Genomic DNA, 11,685 nt, shown 5'->3' with positions numbered 1-11,685 from the left:
CTTCTACCACTGAAAAATTTTAACAGAAAGATCTTGAATTTAACCAGGGGTGCAAAAGCAGTTACAGCGTTTAAATGGACATGCATCTAATTCCTTCACTTCCATGGTTTTTGATTTTACAAATATGCCCAAGCACTCTTCAATTTTACCAGTAACTTTTGAAGTCTCAAAACACATCAAGCATCAAGACTATTTCCATTTAGTTATTTTCAGATTTTATAATTAAAATGTAAACAAAAAATCTAACTTTTACAAAAATGCAACTAAGAAAAACAGGAACGTGCTCTTAGATTGTATAAGGGCCCAAGAGGCCACTCATCCTTTATGACAATATTCCAGATACTCATTTTCTATTCATGGCAAAATATAGAAGTGTAAACCATTTCTTTCCAGCCTATTTGGATTTACTCTAAATCCTTTGATTCGTGATTATATGATGTTATTATTTTACACTAATTAGAAGTTCATGGCCTCAGCACACAATTAAAAATACACATGTGTATATGTATATATACGGCAATTTTGGTTATATTATGTGCTGAGTAAAGATAAACATTAAAGAGAAATTGTAAAGGGGGGAGGGAGGGTGTTCCTTACCTCACCTTGATTATGTAAAGAAAATCCCCCATCTAAATGATAAAAGAAAGGAGTAATGCTTGTACATTTTATTAGTGTTTTAAAATTAGTGAGTTAAACTGTCAAAGCTTTGATTTTTCTTTCATGTGTGTCTGGGCAGGTCTGTAGGCCTCAGGTAACGCCCTTTTTCCTTCTCCCTCGCTTACCTTTCTTTGCACCTGTCCACTGCAGGCTCCCAAGGAATCCAATTCTCTCCTCTCTTTCCTCCTCCTACCAATGCCCTCCCTCCCTCTCTCTCTCTCTCTCTCTCTCTCTCTCTCTCCCCCCCCCGCCTTCCCTCCCTCCTCCCTTCCTCTTCTTCTATATACCTGCCAAGTTGGGCTCCTTTCAGCGGCGATCTATCACTGCAAAGCTCACATCAAAGGCGGTTGCACGGCTGCAGCTGAGCAGCATCACCGCTGTCCCACAGACAACCCCAAAGAGGGGCCTCGACTGCACCTCCTCGAAGTTGCTGGCTGGCTTTGGCCAAGTGCAGGAATGGTTTTTGCGAGGGCATGGATGGAGAAGTGCCAAGGGCCCCTTTTGGTCACTTCCGAAGAGCAAAAACGTGTTGAGAGGAGACCGGTTTAAGATTTCAAACAGAACCTCCCCAGCGCGCATGAAAGGACTTGATTAGCATATGTCAAGAGGACCCGCTTATATACTCGGTGTGTATGTACACAGGACTCTGATCTGATCAGTTTGCGGAGTTGGAGCCCCAGCCCCCAGCCCTAGTCCTAGTATTGGCAGCGGCAGCTATAGATATTTCTGCAGAGCCAGCAGCCGGCTCCCACCTACCCAAGGAGAGAAGATCGCTCCAAGACAGTGAGAGAGCTTCCCTGCCATTTCAGTGCAAAGTCCCCTCCGGAGCGACCTCAGAGGAGTAACCAGGCCTTAACTTTTTGCGCTCGTTTTGCTATAATTTTTCTCTATCCACCTCCATCTCACCCCCGCAACACTCCTTACTGGGGGGTCTTTTGTGTTCCGGATCTCCCCCTCCATGGCTCCCTTAGCCGAAGTTGGGGGCTTTCTGGGCGGCCTGGAGGGCTTGGGCCAGCAGGTGGGCTCGCATTTCCTGTTGCCTCCTGCCGGGGAGCGGCCGCCCCTGCTGGGCGAGCGCAGGGGCGCGGCGGAGCGGAGCGCCCGCGGCGGGCCGGGGGCTGCAGAGCTGGCGCACCTGCACGGCATCCTGCGCCGCCGGCAGCTCTATTGCCGCACCGGCTTCCACCTGCAGATCCTGCCCGACGGCAGCGTGCAGGGCACCCGGCAGGACCACAGCCTCTTCGGTACGTACTAGCATCCCGACCCCACCCCCACCTGCGCCCCAGCTCGGCTCCTCGTCCCCTGCCGGTGCACCTCCCTCTTTGCCTGCCAAGGGCGTCAGCGCTGCGCGGAACCCGGAGCTCCCCTGGACCCAGCCGGTGCGAGAGGCAGAGTGGGGCTAAAGGGCGGGCCAGAGTAGGCGCGGGGAGAAATTTTCCTGCCAGTTTGTCGCCGCAGCCTCTAGCAGGGCAGCAGCTCCAGACGCTGCGGGCGGAGGAAAAAGGGTGGGCGCTTCGCAAGCTCCTTCCTGCCTTCCCCGTTGCCCTTCCCACTGCCGGGGACACCAAGACCTGGTGCACTCGGCATCACAGTTCTTGCACTGCTTACCTCGCAGGCAGTTAAAAAAAAAAATCTCTATATGTTTTTCTCCGATTTCCTTTCTCATTTTCCCTCATGCCGTCCACTTTACAAAAATTAACAACAGGAAGCACTGGGCTTCTTTAAACATGCCCCACAGTTATGCAGCTGATTATGCACCCGGGGCTGCTCTTGGCACGGATTGCGAGCATTTACGTTTCTACCTAGAGACCTGCAAATGTTCACCTGAAGAGTTAGCAGATTAACTTTCCGTGGACACCTTCGCTGCTGTAGGGCTCACCTGTCTGAGGTTCCCTGAGCTCCTAAGTTCTATTTGGGTGAGAAAAGAAAAGGAAAGGGGGGAGGGGCGGGGGAGGGGGAAGACCACCCGGCTACTGAGCATGCCTAGTTCTTCAGCCAAGCTCCTCTTTAGAAATTCTGCAACCTGAAAGCAAGGATCTTGGTATTGACCTTAGGAAAGAGGAAATGGGAAAGCGAAAGAAGATATGGGTGGGAACACAGAGGGACGTGTTTCAGAATACCTCCAGCAGTGCTTGGGAAGAGAAGGGGTTAAAAGAAACAAGAGAATGATTGTTAAGGCAGTGTCTGTTAAGATACTGGATCGGGAGGGTCTCTCCTGTTAATGACTTCCTAACTAACTGTGTAACTAGAAAGTCACCTCATCAGTCTGAGGCTTAGTTTTCTTTTCTGTACAAAGATGGGGTGCTCTCCGGTTCTAACATCTCAGGATCTTTCCCCATAGCTGAAGTTTCCTATTCTATTAGTTAACCTGCTAGCAATCTCAAAGGATTTTGATCATCAGACTTTTGACATTATTTGAAAAATTCGTTATATTTTTTAAAAAGATGCCGTTAATTTGTCAGCCACAATCTGTAGCGCTATGGAGTTCTTTGAGAATTCACCCCATCTCTGAATGGCCCTCTCTTATCGTGTCCTCACAACCTTGTTCTTATAATTATTCCCTTTTTGACTTGTAGGACTCTTTAAAACTTTGGAGAAGTGTAAATCTCAGTTTGAGGGGGCATTTGTAATTCTAGATGTAGAAATAAGCATGTGGTGGTCATTTGGTAGCACTTAAAGGCTTAGAAAATTAACTTTTTAAAACCCACATGTTTGCAGCTTCCACTGATCTCTTCCAAATTCCCATTGACTATCAGTCAAGAGTGTCATGACCTAGTGGCCAACCTGGGGTCACTTTTAGAAAGTGGTTTTTAAATTGGGGAGGCTTGAGATTTTTCTAACTCCTGGCCTCCGGCAATCTTCCCGCCTTGGCCTCCCAAAGGGCTGGGAATGCAGGAGTGAGCCACTGTGCCTGGCCCTGAGATTTCGATTCTAAAGAACTTTACCGACACCAGGTGGCTCAGTTCTCTTGCCTTTAAGGATGACTTCCCTGCACTCATTGCAGAAAAATATTTCAACTACCAGAAAGATTTAGAAATAAACACAAATGTGGTAATACTTATAGGTAGATAGCAGGTAGAAGTTAAGCTTAGGTAGTAGTCAGAATTTCACCCTGCCATGCACAGTGTAGCCTTGGAAATTCTACTTTTAAGGAACTTGTGGCCGGACGTAGTGGCTCACGCCTGTAATCCTAGCACTTTGGGCGGCCGAGGCGGGTGGATCACGAGGTCAGGAGTTCAAGACCAGCCCGGCCAAGATGGTGAAACTCCGTCTCTACTAAAAATACAAAAAAAAAAAAAAAAAAAAAGTTAACCGGGCATGGTGGCGGGCGCCTGTAATCGCAGCTACTCGGGAGGCTGAGGCAGAGAATTGCTTGAACCCAGGAGGTGCAGACTGTACTGAGCCAAGATCACACCACTGCACTCCAGTCTTGGTGACAGACCAAGACTCTATCTCAAAAAACAAACAAACAGACAAACAAAAAACCTTGTAATTACACTGTAATCTCCCCAGTGACAGGAAAAAAAAAAAAAAAAAAAAAAAAAAAAGGCCTCTTCTGCTTTGTGTCTGTTTATAAGACTGACCCTATGGGGAGAGATTAGTAAATATTTGTAGACTCGATAACATTCATTAATGGCATTTAATGGCATTTCTTTAGGAATGGAAGTTGAATGTCAGAATTATCATCTTGCTAGCACATTTTGTTTTTGCTAAATTTGTGTTAATGATTTAGTAGCTGTAAAAAAAAATGACAGATTGAATTTGCACCAGTGTAAGTCACTCTATGGTGGGAGGCTATGTATAGGAACAAAATACTCACTGTTAAACAAAAGGAAGATAACCCAGATTAGTCTGGGAGTGAATGGCCTCCTTATGATACATTATAATGCATACTAGTGGCCTTCAATAGCTTAGACATCATAATTTACTTTAAGGGAGTGTAGGTAAGAAGAAAGTTTATGTTCAACCTATATAAGATTATGTGTTTCTGTATGTTTGCCTTCTTTTGCTAGTGCTTCAGTTACTAATTATTAAATTATTTTTTATTTTTTTAAACTCTTATCTTTGCTATCAGAGTGACAGTTTTGAAAACTCAAAGATGGCTATTTGAGATGTTAAAGGGAATAACTTTTTTTTTTTCTGCCAATTTTGTACTTATTTGGCCATGAGGTATCTCTGTATTTATAATGGAGTTTTCCTGCACAGTAGTACAGCAGGAACACCTTACCTAATACGTAAACATGGAATCATTTCTGAAAAAAAAAAGTTTAGCCTGAGATCAAACATATTTCTTTAAAGGCTTTTCCTTTATTCTCCCCTATTCTCCATAGATTTGTCTGATGTGGTTGCATTGTGGGTTGACTCACCTGTTTATTATGATTATTAAAAAGGCTGGCTTTGAAAGTGATACCAGAAAGACAAAGTACCTCCAAGTCTTTTTATGGGACACTGGGCATTAGAAAATCTATCTAAAATCTGTGATTACCTCTTAAGGAAAGTTTTTCATGTCTACTCTTTGTAAAGGAATTAGCTTAGTTGCCACCTCATATTATAAATAAGAAAGACTTGTCAAATCTCATTTAGGAATCAAATGATTACAAATTACTATGTGGTATACTATTTCCTCAAGGAGAAAAAGGATCAGAATTTAAAAGTGTGACTAAAATCTTTAAGAGGAACACACACACAAAACATATAACCTCTTTCCCATCAGTCCCATGAGCCATTGCAAAATTATTTATGCCTGGTTATATATAAGGTTTTGGATGTTGTTTACTAAAGTTAAAACTATTGCCTGTAATTATTCTAAGAACATAAGCCATCTTTTGTCTTTCTACAGCTACATATTGTTTTGGCAAGATGACAGCATTAAGATAAGAATTAAAGTATAGGTGGTTTACCTCTGAGTTTTCCGAGAAAAACGAACACTTTATGAGATCTGTTATATAATTAGCTTATATGGAAATTAAAGCCATATTTTATTGTAATTGAAAACTTGTTCTATTCTACATTCTAATCACTTAATCAGTTCCTGTTCTTTGAAAGACAAGAGAATCTTAATGTAAATCAGATACTGAAAGGGAATTAAGTTGCATTTCAGCCACAGTACACTTTTTAATTTGAATGTAACATTCAATACAAAGTAATTATACATTTGTAATTATATTCTGAATGAAATTACATTTATATATATTTTCTACCAATTATGTTTTGGGCCTATGTTTTTGCTCCTGGCAGGACTCTTTCGCTAATGAACTTGGCAGTGAGTTTGATTTTCCTTCACTCCCTACCTCTGCATTTGTCATTATGATGGCTGTCCTATGGAGTCTGAGCCTTCTTGCTATATCTTATCTTCTCTCTGCCTTAGGCTTTCAATGAGGGATCCTGGCTCTTTCAAGCCACTTATAGACTATTTAGCAGTGTATTGTTGCTATAAGATCCTTGATAGCTCTAGTGTTCTACATGATCTCCTAATAGTTTGAAAGAGCTCATTTGTCTGGCTAAGAATCTCTGTTTCTGACAAAGAGTGAATTAGACTTTGGATAGAATAGAGCCCTGCGTATCAGCGAATAGTCAGATTCTGTACTTTCCCTTGGCCTTGGGAGTATCACGTGTCCAAACAGGAACTTGTACAATAAATCAAGAAATGACTTAAGAGCAAGAGTCAGGCTAAATGGTACACATTTATACTGTTTGTAGAGCTCAGGATGGGGTGAAGGGGTGAAGGTAGAATGCTATTGAGGAAGGCAGTTCCAAGCATAGAAAATATAGCTCTGCTTTTTTAGCAGAGTCAAAGAGGGAAGAATGAGACAAAGGCATTAGTCCAAAGTTTAGTCTGTGTAGAAAAAAAAGGGTGATTCAGAGGGAGGCGTTAAGTTTTACTTTTTTAAACTATAGTGTATCGGTGTATTTAGGGAAGAGTTTTTGATCCTAGTTTACTGTTAAATGGAAATAATTCTGGAAAGTTATTGAAAGCAAATCTACTTGCATGCTAAATTTATTATATTTTGCTATCACATTTAATGAATTATAAAGTCCTTTTTCTTCTCTGAACTATACAATTTAATTTTTAAAATTACATAGCAGGAAACATAGCATATTATATAATCTATAAAGTCTTGAAACTACTGTATTGTCCTCAAGAAACAGTGTCCTGAAGTAGAAACAGTGGATTAGGGCTAAGAATGTAAGTTTAAATATCAGTTCTACCGATTGTAAAGATCACGTCCCTTAGGCAAATCAAGTAAACTTTCTGATCTTCAGTTTCTTTATATGTAAAATGGGGTAATAACATCTTCCCTATTTATTTTAAGGGCTTGTTTTTTAGGGCCAGGTGAGAAAATACTAACAGATGGCCTTTATTAACTATAAAACACTGTTATACCCAATAAGGGATGCTGCTGCTCCTAGAAAGAGATTGACTTGATTTATTGTAAATAAAAACAAAACAATGAGTAGAAAATGGTTATAATTAACTGATGGAATCATGGAAAACTGAGAATACCTCTATTATGTACTAATTTATGATAATAATAGCTTCCATTTGTTGAATGCCTAAATGTGTCAGTCTTCACCCATCTCCTTTAGGGAGGTATTTCCTCCATTTTGCATATGAGGAGGTTAAAGTTCAAAGAAGACAAATGACTCGCCTACTCAACCTAGTTAGTAAGTTCCTGAACTGGAGTTCAAACCCAGCTCAGTATGGTGTAAGGTTTCACACCCTTCACATTATACCATTGTTGTAGGACTTTCTCCTTAGTTCAGTTAAAAGCAAAGGTCCTTGTCACATGACCAGGAAAGATTAGGCTCATGGACACATAGAAGGGTGAGAAAAATTGAATTTATTGAGCAAAAAGGAAAAAAACTAAGCAGAGAGAGGTTCCTGTTAACAGGCCCCCATCTCACAGATTGAATCCCAGGTTACCACCCCATTACAGTAGAGGCCAGGCTTCTCCCGGCTGCAAAGGGCGTCAACTTCCCCAGGCGCCATCCTGTTGTTCTGGCACACAGGCCGGTCAGAGTTTCTCCAGGAACCCCTTTATACTTGGTTGTCTCACCATGATGAACGATTTTTTCCTTTTTTGTCTTTTTTTCATCTGTCATAAAACAATTGCATAGCTGTTTTCAATTTACAAAGGACTTTTACACATACATCATTATATTTGGCAATAACGGCCAACTACCGCTACTATCTGGAAGATTTTTGTTAGTCATATGCTCATTCATAAATATAAAACATGATGTTTTTATGAATTGTTTACATATGCAGGTATCTTGGAATTCATCAGTGTGGCAGTGGGACTGGTCAGTATTAGAGGTGTGGATAGTGGTCTCTATCTTGGAATGAATGACAAAGGAGAACTCTATGGATCAGTACGTATTATTTCTATTTTTTATTATTAATGTAATTCTTAAAATAATGACTATCTATTATGCAATTAAAATGTCTACCAATAATGTCTGTTAGAAGTATATAAAACATAGTTATGTAGACATTGAATTCTATATCCTGCTAAATTTCCATGTGTCTGGGCAATAGTATAGTAACTTAGTTATATTTTTAAAACCCCCAACCATTATTGCCTTCAGCTCACTAGTTCTTCCTATTCATTACCTTGAGTCTTTCTAGTTTTCTCTGTATTTTAATAATTCCCTCTAGAGACAGAGATAAATGGGAGAATATTTTTTTCTTGCCATGTTAGACTCTCTCACCTTTATGTTTATTTAAGGTAAACTTTGTTTACCTGTTATCATCTTCCACAGCTAAATATACATCACTCACTTGCTGACCTTTTTATGTAAGAAATAAGTGAATAAAGTTGTGGGATACTGCAAGTAACAAGAGAAGATGGCAAACATGCTGTTCTTTTATGCCTGTAGTCTTGAAAATTGCACCAGCCATGGGCTCACTCATAGTTGTATTGGGCAATTTTTAAGTTGCTCCTAGGGATAAGTGCACATCTGTGGGTCTACTACATGTGTTTAAATATGCCACGTAAGGTATACTTCTCAGGTTAATATTTCATCAGTATAAGTTTTTTGTTGTTGTTGCTTTTTTTTTTTTTTTTTTTAGAACAAACCTGCAATAGCAACACAAGAATGAAAAGAGCAGGGCAATATCACACTCTACCTTACAGCACAATATGGATTTTTCTCTTTCATTGTGAACAGTTTTTCATTTGTTCACAGTTGCTTATATGCTTTTACAAGAATTGGTAAGATAAAAATGTATGCCAGTATCCCACTCCTCTTCTTATGTGAACTCTCTTCTTGAGATTGAAGTCTCTGTAATTATTTCCATCAAGAATTGACTTTGTATGATTAAGCAGATGGCACTATGTGGTAACTTTTTTTTATTAAAATCTCAACTGGAACCACAATATTCAGCTAGCATCTTAATATACACTGAGAAGAATTGGTGATGATACTGAAGTAGATGAATATTTGTCCTTTGTAAGGGTAAAACTTGTTATTTCTAGGCTTCCTGTCAGCTCAGAACAAAGAAAAACAATGCAATGTGTAATAATCATAAGTGTAGAATTACAATAAAATTAATAGAAGTACAATAGGAAAAAACATGCACACGGTCTTCATGTATATGTTGGATTTTTAAAAAAGCAACTGTGGTTTATCCCTTAGGACAATATACAGTCCATTTTGAAAAGACAATAAATCATTGGGCTTTTATCTTAATTGTAAGAGATCCAGATACAAATTAATCGTGGAGACTGTATCATCAAACAATTAGTAAATTCATAAAGAGAAGATATATGATTTGGAGTGATGATCATGAATTTGGAATTTGGTTCTTAGCAAGATCTTGAAATGTTCCAAGATGAGAGTAGAGGCTCGATAGATAGGACTGTGGCATCTAACGATGGAAAAAGATAAACTGCAGGTCTGCTTGGTAGTGATGGGGGTAGTAGGGTGATAATATGGGACATGAGAAAATTCAGGGTATTTATTAGGTATTTGAAAATAAAATTGGGAATTGACATTTGACTTCAAGTTCTTTAAAGGAGGGTTCCCCAACCCCTGGGCCATGGACTGGTACTGGTCTGTGGCCTGTTAGAAACTGGGCTGCACAGCAGGAGGTGAGCGCCAGGCAAGTGAGCAAAGCTTCATCTGAATTTACAGCTGCTCTCCATTGTTCATATTAACACTTAAGCTCTAGCCTCCTGTCAGATCAGTGGTGGCATTCAATTCTCAAGGGAGCATGAGCCCTTTTGTGAACTGTGCATGCGAGGGGTCTAGGTTGCATGCTTCTTACGAGAATCTAATGCCTGATGATCTGTCACTGTGTCCCCTCACCCCTAGATGGGACAGTCTAGTTGCAGGAAAACAAGCTCAGTAGCTCCCACTGATTCTATATTATGATGAGTTATTTCATTATATATTACATATAATTATTTCATTATATATTACAATATAATAATAATAGGAGTGAAGTGCACGATAAATGTAATGCACTTGAATCACCCTGAAACCATCTCCTCTCCCCGTCCTGGTCCATGGAAAAATTGTCTTCCATGAAACTGGTCACTGGTGCCAAAGAGTTGGGGTCTGCTGCTTTAAAGTACACTGCCAGATCAAGTCACTTGCACTAAGAATCAGAGATGACATATTAACTCAAACAAAATAAAGCAAAACCAATTTAACCTTTTTCTTTCTTTGACAAGGCAAAGAAATGAAAATATAGAGTTGAAACTTGTGAGGCAATTATCTCAAAGGTATTTTTAAAAAATAATAGTTATCTTCTCTCTTTCAGGAGAAACTTACTTCCGAATGCATCTTTCGGGAGCAATTTGAAGAGAACTGGTATAATACCTATTCTTCTAATATATATAAACATGGAGACACTGGCCGCAGGTATTTTGTGGCACTTAACAAAGACGGGACTCCTAGAGATGGCACCAGGTCCAAAAGACATCAGAAGTTTACACATTTCTTACCTAGACCAGTGGATCCAGAAAGAGTTCCAGAATTGTACAAGGACCTACTGATGTACACTTGAAGTGTGATCATGACATTATGGAGGAGTCAAACCACAACCATTCTTTCTTATCACAGTTCCCATCATTAAATAATGACCAAGGAAGACGTTCAGAATGTTAAAGTCTATTTTCTACTGGGAGACTGGATTTGGAAAGAATATTGAGAAAAAAACAAAAAAAAAGTCTTCACCAGAAATAGATCATGATCACTCTTTATATGTGGATTAAGTTCCCTTAGATACATTGGATTAGTCCTTACCAGTAGACTGAAGCCAAAAATCTCTTAAATTGTGGATAACGGGAACCCTCACATGGTTGCTGCTGGTGCCTCACCTCTCTGGATTATGTTTACTTTAAAATTTATGTTAAAACTAGAGGCTTCATGTTGAAGAAATGGATTGGCTTAACCAAGATCATTGCTACATGAACTCTGAGGACCTTGTATAATTCACAGGTTATAGCATTATATGTTTTAAAAAAAAACCAAAAATCTAAACAACACCTGGGTGAAACATGAGCTATGAAGCATGCCACACCAAGACAGAACATTTTTTAAAACAATGGACCTATTTATACATTTTCAATTTGAAAATATTTATTATATATATTTATTTATTAAAGAGTTTATTTTTTACTGGGATATGAAGATAATACCAAGAGTAAAAAACAACAAAATTCCTTTATTGTGCCATTACTTTATTGTGGTGTCTTGGTCTGTAAAGAAGACATTATTATACCACATTAACCATAGAATCAGATTTTGAATTTCTTTTAAAAAATATGTGTAGATTATAATTTTTATGCAGTCAATTGCCTTCTAAATGTAACATTGGTTCCTTTTGACCTAGAAAAGTGCTTTATTGATTTGTCTTAAATTCAACACACATTCAAAAGGGAATTAAACATTGTAATGTAACGTTTTAGCTTCATTGCTTTTCAGGTGAAAGTTCTTTTATTTATATAACATTTTAAAAATGACAAAATTCTAAATGCTTTAGAGAAAGAACTCTAGTATTTAAAGAACTTCTAATGT

At 39.3% G+C, this 11,685-nt stretch overlaps 1 protein-coding gene across 1 annotated transcript; it reads left to right on the top strand.

The window, feature by feature from the left end:
- Positions 1-783: 783 nt before the first annotated feature.
- FGF20 (fibroblast growth factor 20) lies at positions 784-11,571 on the top strand. The gene is made up of 3 exons (XM_010358160.2): positions 784-1,901; positions 7,928-8,031; positions 10,427-11,571. Exons 1-3 carry the CDS (start codon positions 1,616-1,618, stop codon positions 10,670-10,672), a joined length of 636 nt encoding a protein of 211 aa, XP_010356462.1. The 5' UTR covers positions 784-1,615; the 3' UTR covers positions 10,673-11,571.
- The last annotated feature ends 114 nt before the right edge of the window (positions 11,572-11,685 follow it).

The sequence above is a fragment of the Rhinopithecus roxellana genome, chromosome 9 (genome assembly GCF_007565055.1).
Source record: "Rhinopithecus roxellana isolate Shanxi Qingling chromosome 9, ASM756505v1, whole genome shotgun sequence".
NCBI classification, from domain to species: domain Eukaryota; kingdom Metazoa; phylum Chordata; class Mammalia; order Primates; family Cercopithecidae; genus Rhinopithecus; species Rhinopithecus roxellana.
The sequence above is the reverse complement of the archived record's forward strand: the minus strand, read 5'-3'. Positions and strand labels throughout refer to the sequence as shown.

Bases quoted from the DNA above. Each gene is read 5' to 3' on its own strand.
- FGF20 (XM_010358160.2), top strand. From the start codon at position 1,616: ATGGCTCCCTTAGCCGAAGTTGGGGGCTTTCTGGGCGGCCTGGAGGGC. The intron at 1,902-7,927 runs GTACGTACTAGC...TTACATATGCAG, and splicing joins GCAGGACCACAGCCTCTTCG to GTATCTTGGAATTCATCAGT. The intron at 8,032-10,426 runs GTACGTATTATT...TCTCTCTTTCAG, and splicing joins AAGGAGAACTCTATGGATCA to GAGAAACTTACTTCCGAATG.